Genomic DNA, 19,677 nt, shown 5'->3' on the forward strand with positions numbered 1-19,677 from the left:
ATAAGTGTTGGCAGTCACTCAGTGAATGCCTCTTCTGAAATGTGATTTACAATGAATGGAAAGTTGCCATACACAATTATAAATATAATTGTTAGTTCTTAGTTGACCCTGCTTGTAAATTGGGGCTTTTGTGAAAGAGAATGGAAAATGCAGGACAGTTATTACTATTTTTGGTGTTTTTTTGTGATTGAATGTATTAATAATTTGCATCAATAATAGAAATATGCAACACCTGAAAGAATTGGAAGAACATAATTTTGAGGATTGGATATAAAACAACCATTGTACTGGAAATACTGATTTTGTTCTGTAAACTACTAGCCTAGGATAACTTACTTTTAGGTGGTATGCTGTATTCAAATGCGTAACAGTCAGCTCCGCTGTCACTGAAGCCAACAAGAGGGTTCTCATCCTGCGTGCTGTGAACAGAATGCTATCTTCTAAAAATGCCAGTTGGAATAATGTGCAGTGCGTTATTTCCACCAGGAGGCCGGGGAGGCGCTAAGGAATCTCATTGGTCTCATCTGACCCCTGGGTGAACAGCGTCACAGGCGATGTGTCATTCTACCCAGATCTTGTTGATCACTAACCTCATTCCCTCCCGTCTGTCATGCAATTCCACAACTAGAGCATGATTTTAGAGAGATTGTCATTTGCAGCGGCGTATGGAGCAAAATAGCTGTTAAAGCTGCCAGTGGTTTTGCTCAAAAATCGACTTTTTCATCATTTTGGACAGTATGTTCACAGGCAAAATGTCCCTTATCGCTATGGCTCTGCCAGTGATGACCGTCCTCCTCTCCTCCTGGCAGGGTAAGTCTTGACGATGGTGGTTGGTTTTTCGAACAGGCCGCGGCACTACGCTACATTTCTGGATACAGTTTACACGTGTTGCAAGAATGTATCCATAAATTGTAGCGGTAGACGAATCCACTAGAGACATGGGGCTAATGTATCCAGATAATGCCTCGACGTTCTAAGGGGTGTCCAGACATGATGCATTTTTTTTCCGGCTGTGTCACCTATATTTATTATAGACCTTAATGTATGTTTTGTGTTTTTATTTATTCAAGAATTTCCAGTGCTTGTCTCGACTGAAATGCGAAACGCACGATAGCCAAATAGTCTCACGCCTACATAGACAACTGTTATTCTGGCCTGTATTTGGTCATTTTATCTCGAATAGATGTGCCGTTCATTAAGTATACATAAAGTTTATCAATCACAAAATAGTCTAACCCGTATTCGAACCCAGTGATGTTAAAGCAATGAATAATTGTCAGAAGTGATCAGGGGAACATCACATTTTAATTTGATTAGATACACGAAATCAATTGATCAATCCATCGACTATTCCATTATTCATTTAATTATATTTACAGTATATTGCACTAAATATGGACTGACCTAATTTAAATGACCATACTTAAATGTATATATATATATATATATATATAAATAAATGACATGGGCTCAGATTCCTTTGTAGTTGGTTCTCTAGTAATGGGAATTCCGAGTATTTTCGGTGAGCCGGCCTATTTGGCTCCTTTCATGTAAAAGAGCCGTCTCATTTGGCTCCCGAATGGCTTTTCGCTCAAAATCGATCTAGGACCAAAGAATAAATTGCAGATCTCTAAAATAAAGCCCCAAAAGTAGCCTACCGTTCGGTCAGATCGTGAAATGCGCGTTCACGTATTATTTTCGTCCTGAGAAATGATTAGATCACCTGGATAATTTATTTGTAATTTTTAAGGAACTGCAAAAATGAGCGTGGACCAGAATGATTCGCTCTCCCCACTATTTACAGTTTCTGTAGTGAGGATTCATCCTCTTTAGATAATTGTAATTTATCTACAGGTAATCGTTGTTTTGAGCTCAAAGCAGTAGTAACGAAGTCAAATGAGGGAGCCAAACGAACGGCTCTTTCACTGATGCTATTCGGTTCCCGACGTTCAAAAAAGAGCTGTTCGTTCGCGAACCAACACATCCCTAGTTGATTAATCTGTAGTCCCTTAGACCAGAAGGAAATTACATGAATGAAGCAGGAACTCCCTATTATGGGTTGGGAGGTAGTGGGGCACCTATGCAAGTGGCATAATTACCTATAACCCTTTTATTTATTTATTTTTATTTCACCTTTATTTAACCAGGTAGGCCAGTTGAGAACAAGTTCTCATTTACAACTGTGACCTGGCTGATTACACTTGAGACTACTCAGTGGACTTAATAAATTTAGTGGGAAACCAAATAGCCCATTGGCTACATCTCAACACATAATTACTGTGTAATTACACTTGGAGATTGAAGAATGACACAGTAAAAATGTTCAGTGGTTACATGCATTAGGCTGTCCTGTAGGGCCTGACAATATATGTCCGGCATTCAACTCTGACCCTACGAGATCCGTAGCCTGCTCGGTTTCTGTTCTACCCTCAAACTCAACTCTGGACCTTGAAGCCAGTTCCACTGCATTTTTTTTATTTGTTCCCCTCCAATCAGGGACTGATTTAGACCTGGTACACCAGGTGTGTGCAATTAATTATCAGCTAGAACAGAAACCCAGCAGGCTCCGTATCTCGTAGGGTCAGAGATGAATGCACCTGACCTATGTATAGCATCGGGCCCTACAGGACAGCCTAACGCACATAACCACTAAACATTTTTACTGTGTCATTCTTCAACCTCCACGTGTAATTACAGAGTAATTATGTGTTGAGATGGAGCCTATGGGGTGTTTGGTGTCTTACTAAATATATTAAGTCCACTGAGTAGTCTCAAGTGTAATCAGCTTTCTTTTGCCTCCGTCAGTCCACCCTTCTGAATCTGTCTTGTCTGGCTCTGTCTGTTTCTCCTTGTCGGTATCTGCAGTGGGTGCCACTGATGACTGCTTGTGGTACGTGGATAAGAATGGTACGTGGCACAACGGTATCCCCTGTCCCCTGATGACCTTCTGTTGTGGGAATTGCCACAAGCGCTACTGTTGCCTGGACGGCCTCAAGAGGATCACGGAGAGGGAGCAGAAGCGTTGCGTGCTCTTCCAGTTCAGGTGTGTGTGTTTGCGTGACTGGCTCACTAAATGTCAGAGTACACAGGTCATATTTTGCTAATTGATTACATTGCTACCCTCAGCACTATATTTCTCTCTGAGAAACCACCCAGAAGCGGCCCTCTTCCGGGGGGCCGGAACTGATTGAATCGGCCCTGAATCGTGTGTCGGACTCGGCCCGGAGTCAAAATGAACGACTGCCCAGAATCGGCCCAAGTACATCGTTTCCGTCTAACAGAATTCAGCTGACTTTGCCAGCATCTTACCAGAATCCCCCCAGAAGTGTCCAGATACAAATTTAAATAAATATATATAAAATTACCCGATTCATCTGAAGGTACCACGTTCATCTGTAAAAACAATAGTACGGAAGTATAAACACCATGGGACCACGTAGCCGCCATATCGCTCAGGAAGGAGACACGTTCTGTCTCCTAGAGATGAATGTACTTTGGTGTGAAAAGTGCAAATCAATCCCAGAACAACAGCAAAGGACCTTGTGAAGATGCTGGAGGAAACTGCTACAAAAGTATCTATATCCACAGTAAAACGAGTCCTATATCGACATAACCTTAAAGGCCGCTCAGCAAGGAAGAAGCCACTGCTCCAAACCACCATAAAAAAGCCAGACTACGGTTTGCGACTGCACATGGGGACAAAGATCATATTTTAGTCATTTTAAATATTACTACTATACATTTTATACATAAGAATAAACCCATCCACGGAAAAAAACAAACATTTTGTGCCGGAGGAAACACCATACACCTGGTGACCGTGTCAGCATGCATGCGCCTAGCTCGCCACAGGAGTCTCTACAGCGTGATTGGACAAGGACATCCCGGCTGGCCAAACCCTCCACTAACTTGGACAACGCTGGGCCAATTGTGCGTCGCCTCATGGGTCTCCCGGGCGCAGCCGGCACGGACCTCAAACGAGCATCTGTAGAAACGCAGTTTTGTACTGCGATGCAGTGTCTTAGACCGCTGCGCCACTCGGGAGGTTCCATCCTCAAAGTTTTTAATGCTTATCAATTGCCTTGCACAAAGTATCAAAATACTACAATACTACACAGGACTCTTAAATAATGTCTTTCTGATCACAGAAACAATGAGGATTGTGAAATTATGAAATGTTAATTAGATAAAGCAACCCATGTAATTATCCGACAGAGTCGCCCCGAGCCTCAAGTAATACATTTGGGCCAGATAACTCACACCGGAATCGGCCCGAGCTCAATCCCCGCATCCTAGCCATAAGTAATACTGCCGAAGGTGGCCCAGGCTCGGGCCACATGACGTCGGCCGAGTCTGAAGCTCGATCCAGTGTGCTAGCTGGGTATGTATCAATACAGTTTAGTGGTCACTCTGTATTCCCTCTCGGAGATTGGTGTAATGTTGAGGTAAGTGACCTTGCATCTGAGAGGACACAACACTACAGATTTTTTTCACACCATAAAAAGCTTTCATCATCACTTAACACCACTGAACACACTGGGAGCAGTAACACCCAACTGGAGATCAGGGTGGTTTCCAGTAGGGAGAAGATGTGATTTTTAAACTTTATTTCACCTTGGAGTGAAACGGAGGTACTTTAAAAAAAAAATTACCCATTTTTCGTGATATCCAAATGGTAGTTACAGTCTTGTCTCGTCACAGCAACTCCCGTACAGACTCGTGAGAGGCGAGCCCGGACTCAAACCAGGATCTCTCGTGGCACAGCTAGCAATTGTGATGCAGTGCCTTAGACCACTGTGCCACTCGGGAGTTCTTTAACTTGTCTTTGACTCATTGTTTTTGCTTTCCGTTCGTCCTAATGAGCATGACCCAGTTTGAAAACACCGTTAAGGTGAAGCAGAAGAGTCCTCTGCACCTACGACTATACTGAACATAAATATAAACGCAACATGCAACAATTTCTACGATTTTGCTAAGTTACAGTTCATATAAGGAATTCAGTCAATTGAAAAAAATTCATGAGGCCCTATTCTATGGATTTTGCAAGACTGGGAATAAGGATATGCATCTGTTGGTCACAGATACAGATAGACAAGGCATGGATCAGAAAACCAGTCAGTATCTGGTGTGACCACCATTTGCCTCATGTGGCGTGACACATCTCCTTTGCATAGAGTTGATCTGGCTGTTGGTTGTGGCCTGTGGAATGTTGTCCCACTCCTCTTCAATGGCTGTGCGAAGTTGTTTGATATTCTCGGGAACTGGAACACGCTGTCGTACATGTCTATCCAGAGCATCCCAAACATGCTCAATGGGTGACATGTCTAGTGAGTATGCAGGCCATGGAATAACTAGCTTCCAGGAATTATGTACAGATCCTTGTGACACGGGGCCGTGCATTATCATGCTGAAGCATGAGGTGGTAGATGAATGGCACAACAATGGGCATCAGGATCTTGTCAAGGTATTCAAATTGCCATTGATAAAATGCAATTGGGTTCATTGTCCGTAGCTTATGCCTGCCCATACCATAACCCCACCGCCACAATGGGGCACTCTGTTCACAACGATGACATCAGCAAACCGCTCGCCCACATGATGCCATACATGCGGTGTGCTGTTGTGAGACCGGTTGGACGTACTGCCAAATTTAGTAAAACAATGTCGGCTTATGGTAGAGAAATTAACATCCAGCATCCATTGGTTAACTATTTTACTATTTGCATTGACCCTTGTTGCACTAACTTTTTTGACTCATCACATATGCTGCTGCTACGGTTTATTATCTACCATGTTACCTAGTCACTCTCTTCCTAGTTATATGTACAGTTGATAATCTAAGGAAATCGGCCAAGACCTCAGAAAAAAATTGTAGACCTCCACAAGGGAGCAGTTTCCAAACACCTGAAGGTACCACGTTCATCTGTAAAAACAATAGTACGGAAGTATAAACACCATGGGACCACGCAGCCGCCATATCGCTCAGGAAGAAGACACGTTCTGTCTCGTAGAGATGAATGTACTTTGGAGTGAAAAGTGCAAATAGATCCCAGAACAACAGCAAAGGTCCTTGTGAAGATGCTGGAGGAAACTGCTACAAAAGTATCTATATCCACAGTAAAACGAGTCCTATATCGACATAACCTTAAAGGCCGCTCAGCAAGGAAGAAGCCACTGCTCCAAACCGCCATTAAAAAAAGCCAGACTATGGTTTGCAACTGCACATGGGGACAAAGATCATACTTTTTGGAGAAATGGTCTGATGAAACAAAAATAGAACTGTTTGGCCAAAATGATCATCGTTATGTTTGGAGGAAAAAGGGGGAAGCTTGTAAGCCGAAGAATACCATCCCAACCGTGAATCACAGGGGTGGCAGAATCATGTTGTTGGGGTGCTTTGCTGCAGGAGGGACTGGTGCACTTCACAAAATAGACGGCATCATGAAGAAGGAAGATTATGTGGATATATTGAAGCAACATCTCAAGACATCAATCAGGAAGTTAAGACTTGGTCGCTAATGGGCCTTCCAAGTGGACAATGATCCCAAGCATACTTCCAAAGTTGTGGCAAAATGGCTTAAGGACAACAAAATCAAGGTATTGGCGTGGCCATCACAAAGCCCTGACCTCCATCCTATAGAACATGTGTGGGCAGAACTGAAAAAGTGTGTGCGAGCAAGGAGGCCTACAAACCTGACTCAGTTACACCAGCTCTGTCAGAAGGAATGGGCCAAAATTCATCAAACTAATTGTGGGAAGCTTTGTGGAAAGCTACCTGAAACGTTTGACCCAAGTTAAACAATTTAAAGGCAATGGTACCAAATACTAATTGAGTGTATGTAAACTTCTGACCCACTGGGAATGTGAGGAAAGAAATAAAAGCTATCTTCTATTATTCTGACATTTCACATTCTTAAAATAAAGTGATGATCCTGACTGACCTAAGACAGGGAATTTTTACTAGGAGTAAATGTCAGGAATTGTGAAAAACTGAGTTGAAATGTATTTGGCTAAGGTGTATGTAAATTCCCGACTTCAACTGTACATATCTACCTCAATTACCTCATACCCCTGCACATCATCTCGGTACTGGTACCCCGTACCAAGTTATCGTTACAGATTGTGTATTTATTAATTGTATTATTACCTGTTATTACTTTTCTATTATTTCTCTATTTTCTTTCTCCATTGTTGGAACGGGACCTTATGGAAGCATTTCACTGTTAGCCTACACTTGTTTTTTTACGAATCATGTGACAAATACAATTCATAACGCTTCTCAGTTTAAGAGTGCTGAGATAGGATCAGTCGCCTCTGACCATGTCGTCGTATTCATTATGATCTAAAAGGTCAAACTGATCCTAGGACAGCACCCCTATACTATGAGACGCTTTGTGAATAGCTGAGCTGAGGCAGAGATGGGACTGGATAGCAGTTTATGAACCTTGGAACTATGGGGTCACAGGGTAACTCTGTGGATGAAACAGTTGGTAATTGCTGTATTGATACTTTTGCACTTAATGTTAGAATGAAGTAGATAATGTGTTGATATTACTCTGTGGAAGCTTTTAGAAAGAGTCTGAGGTGGTTTCCCCTCCCTTCCTCTCCTAGCCCTACCACCATCGCTGGTATTGCTTCGTCCATCCTGCTCTTCGTGGCTATCATTGCTACCATGGTGTGCTGCTTCATGTGTTCCTGCTGTTACCTTTACCAGCAACGACAGCAGCGTGGCAGGACTCCCTATGACGGTAGCATGATGGATAATTGCTAACAGAATGTGTTAATATGACAGATGATGTGTGTATACAATGTGGTGTATACAACATTGTCATTTGGAATTGCAGTTGGAAAGGGTTTGAAGTCTGCCTGCTTTTGAATGTTATTATGTCAGACGGCGTTATAATGTCAAAAGAATTTGGGACTTATACAAGGTGAAAATTGGGGTGGGGGGGGTTCATTGAATTAGTGCGATCATCACAGTATACCGTACTCCTATATTGACTCAATGATATGCTTCAACCTCAGCCCAGCACATCCCAATGGCCAGCTACCCTGTGGAGCCCATGTATGACGCTTACGGCAAGCCGCTGGTGATGGGACATCCTGATTATCAGCACCCTGGTTACCCAATGGCACCTCAGTATTCTGGCATGCCCCAGCCATACCCCATGATGCAACCCGGGCCGTTCCCCATGGCAGACCCTGGCTACCCTCAGGGAGGTAAGAGTACAACCTGAAACACCTTTATGATCACTACTGAGTGACGTGATTTGTAGACGAATGCCATATCAGTGTCTGAAGAGTAAACACAATCCTGAAGCACATTTTTAGAAAAAGACAGATAATTGTATTCTATGTTACAGTTGATGCTTTTACTGTTGTGTGTTGCAGCACCCCCTCCTTACTCCCCGCCACAGTACACTCCCCACCCCGGTCACTGATGGGATGAAAGCAAGTACTGTACATGGAGAGGAGAAACAAACTAAGCACTGCGTCAAGAAGAGAAGGCGACCACAAGAAGGCAACCATGGCTCCGGCTCTCCTAGCGGTTGCCTCGTGAAAGATAACCAGAGGCCCTTTATTGTCCTTTATTTTCTACGTCCTTTAAAGGAACAGGAGCATATGCTGAGTTGGGGGTTCTCCTGTCTGTCCTGGCACTGAACTTGATTCCTACTGACAGTCTAATGTGGAAAATGTCACACCATTCCAAAGTGAGGTTAACCCACCTTCATCCGTGCACTTACACTGACATCTATCCCTCGCAATTAGCGTAACCCAAGACGGCGTTCTTCAAGGTCACATGCTTTGTTTGACATGAATTCTCTGCTTAAGACATTTGACTTGAGGAATGGTGAACGTCTGTTTTTCACATGTTTGCTTGGCTTTAATCCGGTAGTGGACAGAGCGAGGGTCATACCTGCAGATAACAGGGTGTGCATGAGAGCTGGTTGACTCTTTATCTGTTGTATTAAAGTCAGAATGCTCAGAAGAGTTGACGGCTCCTCTCGCTCTGTCGGACCCCTTTTAGTCAGCTCTCTGTGGGGATTTCTTTGTTAACTCATGCTCAGCTTGTCTTCTGTAATAGGTTAAACATTTACTTTATGTATATTAGAACGTCAGTTAGACAGTACATGTTCTGCTACATACCAATTTGTCATGGTATTCAAGTTGTCAGAAATACGTTTATTTATTAGTGGAATCTGTGTGAATGTTAATTTTCAGTAATATATCCAGCCAATATTTAACTTAAATAACACGTCTGAGCCTCGTGTCATCGTGAATTCAAGGAAGTGTTTCAAGACATATTTTGTCGACAATATTTGAACATGTCTTATTATTGTTGTAACAGACACAACTTTTTTTTTTAGAAATGTTTGACCATGAAATGCTTCGAGCATTTCCTCACGCGGTCTTATTTTTGGCTATGATCTTTTTCTCTGAGCCATTGTTGTGCCCCTTGTAGGATGTTTGAACTGTACAGTTGAGCCTGACGTGTTGAGCATGTTGTACAGTTTACTAGTAGTAACCACTGAAGGGCTCGTCCCAGGTCAAATGTGTCAGATCAGGTGACATTCTATTTTACCCACCCTGAGATTCTTAACAGATTTTTCTATGAAATCATTTTGAGAGTTTTAGCATATTTGTTCAGAGAGGAATGATGAAGCAATCGTGCAATAGATATACGGATTCTTCTTGGCCAGCCTGTGTTTAAACATGTCAATGTAAAACAGTGACATAGTCTTATTCATAAACCCTATTGATATTTTATTATTTGAATTGGATTACTGTAATATTTATTGTCAACATGTAAAGTGCACATGTTGTGGGTTTAGAATTTCTGCATACATTTGACCTAGAGTGTGATCAGGTCTTCACCTAAGTCTTACTAATGGATCAAGTTGACCCTGATTTTAAACAAATAACACAAAAACAATTGTACCCTTTAATTTCTTTATTGAGAAAATTGATCCAACATGACATTTCTTCGTTGGAAAAAGTATGTGAACCTCTTAGATTAATCATCTGAATTAAGTGTATTAAAGTAGTCGAAAGTGTAGTATTCGGTCCCATATTCCTAGCATGCAGTGACTACATCAAGTTTGTGACTTTATAAACTCCTGGGATGCATTTGCAGTTTGTTTTGAAAGTGTTTTGGCTTATGTTTTGCCCAATAGAAACGTGACAGCTTGTCTTTTTGGAGTCACTTTTATTTTAGGTAAGAATAGAGCATGTTTTTGAACGTTTCCACATTCATGTGGATGCTACCGCCATGATGGATAATCATGAATAGATCATGAATGATGTTAAGTGAGAAGGTTACAAACGTCTTATCTACTCAATTAAAAATACAATTACTCCAGTCATCATTCCCCATTCGGTTACTATTGGGAAGAACATCATCCAAAACCCGACAAAAACAAACTGCAAATGCATCCAGAGTTTTTGTAGAGTCACAAGCTTGATGTAGTCCTTACATGCTAGGAATCGGGGGACCAAATACTACACTTTTGACTACTTTAATACACTTAATGCAGATGATTCATCTAGAGGTTCACATACTTTTCCTAACAAAGAAATTGAATGTTGGATCAATTGTCTCAGTAAAGAAATTTAAAAGTACAATTGTTTTTGTATTATTTGATTAAACATGTTCACATCTATTATGACATTTTAGGTAAAAATGTAAGCAGAAATACAGAAAATCACAAGTTCACAAGCACATAATTGAAAAAAAACTCTACATTTTGAATGCAATTATTTTTTGGTGTACATTTTACCAGAGCGTAAATCACATCTGTTACTAGTAGAACAGTTCCCAGCTCTTACTTGTTGGTTGTCTGTTGTTTAATGGATGGTAAGACATTGTAATACAATAAGTGCTATGTTTTTTTTCTTTCGAATAACATAAATTATAACTTTGAAATGTAAAATCCAGCAGACTACTGTTGTGTATTGCATGGTGCGCTTTCAAATAGTTAACAAACAACCCTTTTGATGTGTCGCCTTGAAATCAATGATATCATTACTGTGAGTGTGTGAAACTTTAGTTTATTAGGAGAAGTTTGGGTGATGACGCCCTCTTAGAGGTGGAATCTGAATCTAGTTGGAAGGCAGAAAAGTAAGTATTGGCTTTCAAACCCAGTCAATTTATAACTGAATGAATCAAATTGCGGAGGCTATGACAGTAATGCAATTTTACTACAGCATTTTGACCACTAGATGTCCTTAAAATTGATACTTTGCAGCCAAGTGAAAAATCTGTTGTACATAAAAAATATATTTGTGAACTATGTCCTATGAACACGATGTTGCACTTTGTTGTAACAATTCTCACGTATTTTGTAGTCATTAGCTTGTTATTAGTTATTAGCTCATTCAACTATGTCATAAAACACCTCAATAGAATAGACACCTCTTCAAAGCCTACAAATTCAATTTTCATTGTTTAAAAAATGTATATAATTGTCTGTGTTCATTGAACACCAAACCCTCTTGGAACTAATGCTGTAATCATGAAAGAGGAAGTAGCACTGTGTTATACCATGCTTTGGCATTTCTCATAAACTCAGCCCTTCCCATTTCCTTTAAAGGACTATGTACCCTGCACTAAATATGGACATGGAGTTTCAAAGGATTTCAAAGAATGTCCCAGCCTTTCAGACCAACTTTCATGATAGACTAACACACTCCATACTGGTACCCTGACTGCAAGCCCAGTCTCAAGTCCTCCCTCTTAGCACCAGGATTGAGGCCTCTGGTGGCTTCTCAGTGAGACAGACACCACCTTCGGCCCATGGGGAGATTCTGCAGGCTCCTACACTAGGAAAGCTCCCTTTTCTAAAGGAGACACCGTACAGCTTGTAGGCTACGAACTCTTTTCATCTGTTCTGCTGTGAGGGTGTTTTCTTCTCCAGCCAGAGGCGACCATGTCCAGGAGGAAGGTGAGGGAACTGACACGGACAGGACGGCAGGTGAGCGAGGACCCTGACCTGGATGTCCTTTTGTCCAACCTGTCCCCTGAGCAGATTGAGGAGCTGGAGAAGGAGGTATTGGTGGCCCCCAACCTGGATGCCAATGAGGAAAGAGCCATAGAGCAGCCTGCCACTAACACTGTCCGGGACCGGGATGCTAAGCTGGACAGCCGGGAGTGTCCAGGGAAGCTCAGCCAAAAGGAACAGTCTATTGAGGTATGATTACTAAACGTCGAGTCATACAGTGGAACTCCCCCACAGTTCATGTTTATTATGTGTGAGACAGAGTTGGCCTGAAGTCCACCCTGTGAGATGTTTTACTGACACAATCTGTCACCTTAATTGTTTATCTTTTGTTTTTCTACCCGGTTGATCCCTTACCTGCCTCTTTTGCTAGGGTATGTTTCATCTCAGGGATACTGACAAAACTGATAGTGGTGGAAGTTAATCACATCCTCTCAGACAGACATCCGCTCCACCCGTTTCACTTATTTACTCTTATACGGTAACAAGCCTCATTCTGGTCAAAAGGACTGGCTGTTGGAAACCAGATAAACATATTACAATTCAAAAATGTCTGAAAGATAGTTAATTTACGTTTCTGTTCCTTAAACGGGTATTTTAATGATACTTCTGTTCGTTCTTATGGCAGGAAAAAAACACTCATGTATACCTTTCACATTCTTCGCACAAGTCCCCTTTGGTAAACAGAGAAAATGCTTAAAGATGCAGCCATCAAAGCAATCTTGTGTACAGTGTCGCCTGATTTTGCCATCGCTTTGTAGTTTATAGGTCAACGATGAGTTTGAGTTTGTTTTTAGTGGACAGCTTTTTTGACGCAGGGCCCCGCCGGGTAGGGAAAAACAGAGCCAGGGGATAACTGTTGGACGTGTATAGAGAAGAGCACTTCAAATGATGGATCCGGGGCCCTGTGGAGCTCCTTAATCCCGGCATGATGGAATTCCTTGGTTGATTGCTCCTGTGCTGCTCAATGCCTTTTAAGGAAACATCTGCCAGGGCTGCAGCCTCGAGCAAACCAAACAGATGGAGCAAGGCTCACAACTCAAACACTCAGAGTAGCTGCTGCGCAAATGCATTTCTGCACTACTAACAGACTCCCCCCGTGCACACTGTAAACACGCGGTGTCTAACATCAAGTTTACATTACACACTGTGGTCTCATGTCATGGCTGATGTCGTGCTGTGCTCTCCATGCCAACAAGTTACGCTTCACACATAGACAAGTTGAGCACAAACAAAGACTCTTTTGAATACCTGATATTTCTCGAGAACATGATTGAACTAATGCATGTTTTTGTGTAAATCGTTAGAAACAGCAAAGGCAAGGTTAGGTCATCATGGACACAAACTGATTTGTAGCTGGTGGACAGGCGTATGATTAGTCATGTTGATAGGGCTGTTGGTGGTCATGCAGTGATGACCATAACAGGCAAGGCACATTACGACTGAGAACACATCACTCTCATTGGATTTGACAGTAGAAAACGATTAGATTCTTGTGTAGATTATTGAAAGTCATTTAAGTGTATGCTTTTCCGATTCACTTCATGTGGAAACGTCCTCTATGTCATGTTTCTTCTCCTGCAGGGGGAACCCAAGAAGGAGAGCCGGAAACAAGAGTACCTGAGGAAGATGGGCCTGAGTCAGGAGGGGAAAGAAGGAAGGGGGATCAGAAGGCAATCAAGTATTACAACAGAACGAGTGAACAAGATGGAGGAGAGAAATGACAAAAGACCAGACCGCACTAAAGAGGACAGAGTCAGCCTGTCCAGTAGATATATGACAGAGGAGAGCAAAGACAAAGAAGCGAAAGAGACCTCCAGAGAAAGATTCGGGAGAGAAGAGAGGAAGGACGCTGAAGTGAACGACACAACTGGAGACACATCCAGGAGAGAGGAAAGTAACGACAGTGATGTAAAGGATACAACTCGAGAAAAATACAGGAGAGGGGAGAAGAGGGACGGTGATGTTAAAGAAACGGCTAGAGACAGATTCGGGAGACAGGAGAGTCGAGACAGTTTAGAGAAAGGGGATGCCAAGGAAAGGGAGAGGAACGAGGACAACAAGCTTATGGAGAAAAGAGACAAGAGGTTGAGCACCAGTAATAAGACAAAGGAAATGATCTCCAAGTTACAAGAGAAGAAAGAAAACGAGGCAATCAAGGGGAAAGAAAGAAAAGAGGATATGAAAAAAAGAGATGAGAACAAGACAAGGGGACTTGTGTCAAAGTTTGTGGAGAAGCAAAGTCGGGTTGAAGAGAGTCAAACAGACAATAAAAAAAACAGAGTGGAAGAGAAGGACAAGCCAGGGAAGGACAAATCTGACTCGAAACTTGAGAGACAACAGTCGCCAGCCGAGAAGGAGAGCGGAAGTGAGAAGCAAGAGGAGAAGGAAGATCCTAAGGAGAAAGCGAAAGAAGACGGTAAGGAGAATAAGAAAGATGTGGGGTTAAAGCGGAAGGAAAGTATAAAAGAGAAAGATAGGAAGAGTATTAGTGACAAGGAAAGAGAAGAGAAAAGGGAACCCGAGGAGAAAAGGGGAAAAGATGCAAACGAAGGACTAAAATCCAGCAATGGTGAGGAACAGCGTGGGAACTGTGTGACGAACAAGAGCACACCGAGCAAGACCAAAGTAGAGGAGGAAGAAGACGAGGACTCCAGCATGTTCAGTGACCTCATAGAGAAAGTTTGCAGCAACGACCCCACCATGACAGAGCTCAACGTGAACAACTCGGAGGTCATCAAGGCTAAAACACTCATCCAGTTTGCAGAGGCCTTGAATAAAAACACCCACATTAAGACTTTTGCCCTGGCCAACTGCCGTGCTGATGACCACGTGGCCTACGCCATTGCGGGCACCTTACGCACCAATACATCTATCACAAGCATCAACCTGGATTCCAACCTTCTCACCCCCAAGGGTATAATGGCCCTGATCCAGGCCTTGCAGAAAAACACTACACTCACCGAGCTGCGCTTCCACAACCAGAGACACATCTGCGGAGGCAAGACAGAGATGGAGATGACCAAGATACTGAAAGACAACACCACCCTCCTGAAGCTGGGCTACGGCTTTGAGCTGGCCGGCCCACGCATGACCATGACCAACATCCTGAGCCGCAACATGGACAAGCAGAGACAGCGGCGCCTACAGGAGCAGAAGCTGGCCCAGGCCAACGGTGAGAAGAAAGGGATGCTGGAGGTGCCCAAGACTGTTGGGGGATTCCTCAGGGTTTCCCCCAAGGCTTCCCCTAAACCCTCCCCACACCCCTCACCAATGCCCTCCCCAAAGTTGACTCAAAAAAGAGGACCAGGAGGGGGCCCTCCTCCACCCCCTCCTCCTGGGGGACCACCCCCACCTCCACCCCCATGCTGGACATAGACTCCCTGCGAAACTCCCTGACGCCCGCATCACAGAGGAAGATGGATGATAAGGCCAACAAAGCCGGTGGTACGAACTCTAGGGATCAACTCCTGGACTCCATTAGGAATACCAATATGAAGAAACTGAAGAAGGTAAGATGGGGCAAAGATCCATTGCTGATAGACATTGAAAGAGTTAGGGTTGGCAGGGATGCTCAGTCACAGATTGTAACACATTTATACGTAACTTCAGAAAGTATTCACACAACCCTTGACTTTTTCCACATTTTGTTGTGTTACAGCCTGAATTTAAAATGGATTACATTTAGATTTTGTGTCACTGATCTACACACAATACCCCATAATGTCAAAGTGGAATTTTGTTTGTAGAAATGTTTTAGAAATGAATAAAAAATGTAAAGCTGAAATGTCTTGAGTCAATAAGTGTTCAACCCCTCTGTTATGACATGCCTAAATACGTTTAGGAGTAAAGATGTGCTTAACAAATTGCATAATAAGTTGAATGGACTCATTCCGTGTTCAATAATAGTGTTTAACATGATTTTTGAATAACTACCCCATCTCTGTATCCCACACATACAATTATCTGTAAGATCCCTCAATCGAGTAGTGATGTTCAAGCACAGATTCAACCACAAAGACTAGGGAGTTTTTTTCAATGCCTCACGAACAAGGGCGCTGATTGGTAGATGTGTAAATAATTCTAAAGCAGATGCTGAATATCTCTTTGAGCAAAGTTATTAATTAGGATTTGGATGGTGCATCAATACATTCAATCACTACAAATATACAGGCATCCTTCCTAACTCAGTTGCCGTATAGGAAGATAACTGCTCAAGGATTTCACCATGTGGCCAATGGTGATTTTAAAACAGTTACAGAGTTGAATGGTTGTGTAATGAGAAAACTAACCTAAATGACAGAGTGAAAAGAAGGAAGCCTGTACAGGATAAAAATATTCTAAAACATGCATCCTGTTTGCAACAAAGCACTTAAGTAATTCTGTAAGAAATATGGCAAAGAAGTTACATTTTTGTCCTGATTACAAAGTGTTATGTTTGGGGCGAATCCAACACAACACATCACTGAGTACGACTCTTAATATTGTCAATCATGGTGGTGGCTGCATCATGTTATGGGTATGCTTGCCATCAGCAAGGACCTGGGAGTTGTGGGGGAAAAATAAACAGAATACAGCTATAAGCACATGCAAAATCTTAGAGAAAATCCTGGTTCAGTCTGCTTTCCAACAGACACTGGGAGAATAATTCATACTTCAGCAGAACAATAACCTAAAACACAAGGCCAAAGCTACACTGGCGTTGCTTACCAAGACGACATTGAATGTTCTTGAGTGGTCTAGTTACAGTTTTGACTTAAATTTGCTTTGAAAATCTATGGCAAGACTTGACCATGGCTGTCTATTAATGATCAACAATCAATTTGACAGAGCTTGAAGAATTTTTTAAATAATAAATGTCAAATATGGTACAATCCAGGTGTGCAAAGCTCTTAGACTTAACGAAAAAATACTCACTGGTGTAATCGCCGCCAAAGGTGCTTCTACAAACTATTGACTCAGGGGTGTAAATACTTATTTATATTAGTTCCATTTTCAATAAATTTGCTAAAATATCTGAAAACATGTTTTCCCTTTGTCAGTATGGGATATTGTGTGTAGATGGGTGAGAAAGAAATCTGTTTAATCCATTTTGAATTCTGGCTGTAACACAACAAAATGTGGAATAAGTCAAGGGGTACGAATACTTTCTGAAGGCACTGTATATGCATACAGTATCCATACACTCTCCCCTCTCTTCCTACAGGTTGCGGTACCAAAACTGTTGCAGTAATCCCCTGGAATGGAGAGTGAAAGCCAAGGAAGAGGAAGGACACAGATCTCACGGGGGATCGAAACTCCAACACATCCCACGCACAGACTGACACCCAGTCTTACCACTGTGCTGCGGGATGGTTAAGGCAGGCAAGCAGAGAGTGAAAATGGAGATTTCTATTGGATGTACAGCCTTCACTGTGCCATGAGTTCTCTCCTCAAACTTAACACTGGACCGCAGGGACCCCGTGGAGGGAGAAGAGGGCAGAGTTTTGCAGCAGGATGTGCCCTGGGGTCCTAGTTGTCTGCCTTTGTCTGTGTTGATGCTTTGCCTGTCATTTGCACTAGATTATGAAGCAGTTCATACGGTGACAAAAGCATATGATATGTAAGATGTGGGGCCGTGTAAAATTCTATAAAAAAATATATATACAAAACTACTTTAACATTCATTGAAATATTGGATGGTAATTTGACATTTTATTTGTTTTTGGAGGGAATCACTTGGAATTTTGCCCAAACTGCTGATTCTCCATGGCATATTATCAGGGAATTCAAATGGGGTTCGATTTCAGCAATTCACAGGGGGAGAAAGGGTGGTTTGTAATGTGTGTCATTGCCAAATCTCAAGACTGACATCTCAGGCAAGGTTTTACACATAAAACGCAACCTAGAATCCCAGTCTTCTTAGAAAGACTCAGGAAGGAAGTAAAGTTTTGGGGGGATTTAAGTATGGTCAACCTTTAAGTACTAACAAAGTTATACAACAACGTTTAGTAATAACAATGTTATTTATAAATATATTTTCATACATTTTGCTCAAAATAATGATTCTAACATGGAAAGAAATGAGAATGTCAAAAGCAAAGAAAACAAATCACAGAATACTATTTACAGAGACAACAATGCAAACATATTCCAGGCTAGATGTCTTACTACAAGTCAAGTCTTACGACTCAAGATTTTAAAACAGTTTATTTTATTACCATGGCAGAGCAAAATGAATGTCTCTTTCAGTGTGATGATATTGTACAGAGCGGTTTGCCACTCTAAAAGTGACTATTGACTATTGTATGCATAATGTGGTTTCTGTTTCATTTTGGACTTCATTAATATGTTACAGAGCCTATAAAAAATGTACTGGTATGTTTGCAATTAAAGGTGTAATATAATACACTTTATTATAATAACTTCACAATCAAGTACATCTTCAAAAAATTAACATGAAGATACAGGATGGAGACACATCTGTCCATTATTTGATGGTAGTCTAATACAGTACAGTAGACAACTGATACATTTACTGTATTTTGTTTGAATGTTTAACCTGTACATACAATATTTTCCTTTCAGGTGGACATTTCCCCGGTTTTCAATGTAATATATCTTAATAATACAATTTATACTGCTTGAGAAATATTAAGTCGTCTATGTCAGTCTGTCTATTGATTGGTTGACGGAATCAGAAATTATTTCCAATATCTATATAAGATATGTTGTCTCAGTTGAGCCCTGTAACCTGCAAAGATATTGAAACTGATGTGAGAGGACATTTTGTGACCAAATGGACAATTCTGTGTGCTACGCCAAGTATAAGATGTCAAATAGATTATAATGAAAGGTTTGTGTGCACACACACAGAGCAATGAAGTGTACCTTAGCAAAGCTAATGATCTAATGCACTGTTGTGTGTGTATTTCAATCTGATTTCCATTTCTGCACACGTCTGGCTGACAACACTAAATTGAATGTGACTTTTAGTGAGAGAGAGTATACACTGTTTCCAACAAATTCACACCTACAAGATCATGTCCTTCACACAACTGATAAAAGAGAGGGAACTTAACTGTCAACTTCTAGTAGTGAATATGTGTTATCATGTTTTGACATCTGACACTGCGGGTTGAGAGGGATAGCGACAGGCCAGTTTATGTCTTGACTGCCTCGGCATCCACGAAATGCCTATATTTGGTCATTTCTCAATGAAGACTTGCACAGTGATTCATTCCTTTCTTGTTCTTAATAATGGGAGGTGGGCCAGCAGTCTGTCTGGCTCTCCCCATGAACACTGGTCTGATGGGGAGAGGGAATGGAGGAGGGAGGGGGGGGGGTTAAATGCAAACAGTGGGCTATTCCTGAATCTCCTAAGAAATTATTGCCTTTTGTAATTACACTTCATAAGAGCTTTTCCTAACCATATGACCAGAGAGGTGGAAAATCAGACCTGTAGTCTGATAATTGTTTCTGGTAAGATCACGTGGTCAGGAAAAGCTCTGGCCTGAATCATTTAAATGAGAGAATAAAGAAAGAGTTTGGTTTTTGGAGAGCCTTTAACCAAAAAGTACTTGGAGAACTAGCTGGAAAACTAGAATATCAATTCAAATCTAAAAGGGACACAAGTTGTTTTCTGGCCATAGGGCCCCAAGTTTTTTTTTGGCTTATTTCTATTTTAGTGACAAGTTATCCA

The 19,677-nt window shown here is 41.7% G+C and overlaps 2 protein-coding genes across 2 annotated transcripts; both read left to right on the forward strand.

The window, feature by feature from the left end:
• Positions 1-563: 563 nt before the first annotated feature.
• LOC135542252 (protein shisa-4-like) lies at positions 564-10,935 on the forward strand. The gene is made up of 5 exons (XM_064969082.1): positions 564-810; positions 2,866-3,043; positions 7,612-7,748; positions 8,026-8,220; positions 8,392-10,935. Exons 1-5 carry the CDS (start codon positions 738-740, stop codon positions 8,439-8,441), a joined length of 633 nt encoding a protein of 210 aa, XP_064825154.1. The 5' UTR covers positions 564-737; the 3' UTR covers positions 8,442-10,935.
• Positions 10,936-11,636: 701 nt separating this feature from the next.
• Positions 11,637-18,629, forward strand: LOC135542253 (leiomodin-1-like). Its single transcript, XM_064969083.1, is given in 4 exon segments — positions 11,637-12,188; positions 13,581-15,360; positions 15,363-15,508; positions 17,203-18,629. Coding segments are annotated over 4 exon segments (2,214 nt in total). The 5' UTR covers positions 11,637-11,927; the 3' UTR covers positions 17,230-18,629.
• Positions 18,630-19,677: the final 1,048 nt, after the last annotated feature.

The sequence above is a fragment of the Oncorhynchus masou genome, chromosome 6 (genome assembly GCF_036934945.1).
Source record: "Oncorhynchus masou masou isolate Uvic2021 chromosome 6, UVic_Omas_1.1, whole genome shotgun sequence".
Lineage (NCBI taxonomy): Eukaryota > Metazoa > Chordata > Actinopteri > Salmoniformes > Salmonidae > Oncorhynchus > Oncorhynchus masou.

Excerpts from the sequence above, each read along its gene's own strand:
- LOC135542252 (XM_064969082.1), top strand. The coding sequence starts at position 738 with ATGTTCACAGGCAAAATGTCCCTTATCGCTATGGCTCTGCCAGTGATG. Across the intron at positions 3,044-7,611 it reads TGCGTGCTCTTCCAGTTCAG|CCCTACCACCATCGCTGGTA; the intron begins GTGTGTGTGTTT and ends TTCCTCTCCTAG. Across the intron at positions 8,221-8,391 it reads CCCTGGCTACCCTCAGGGAG|CACCCCCTCCTTACTCCCCG; the intron begins GTAAGAGTACAA and ends TGTGTGTTGCAG.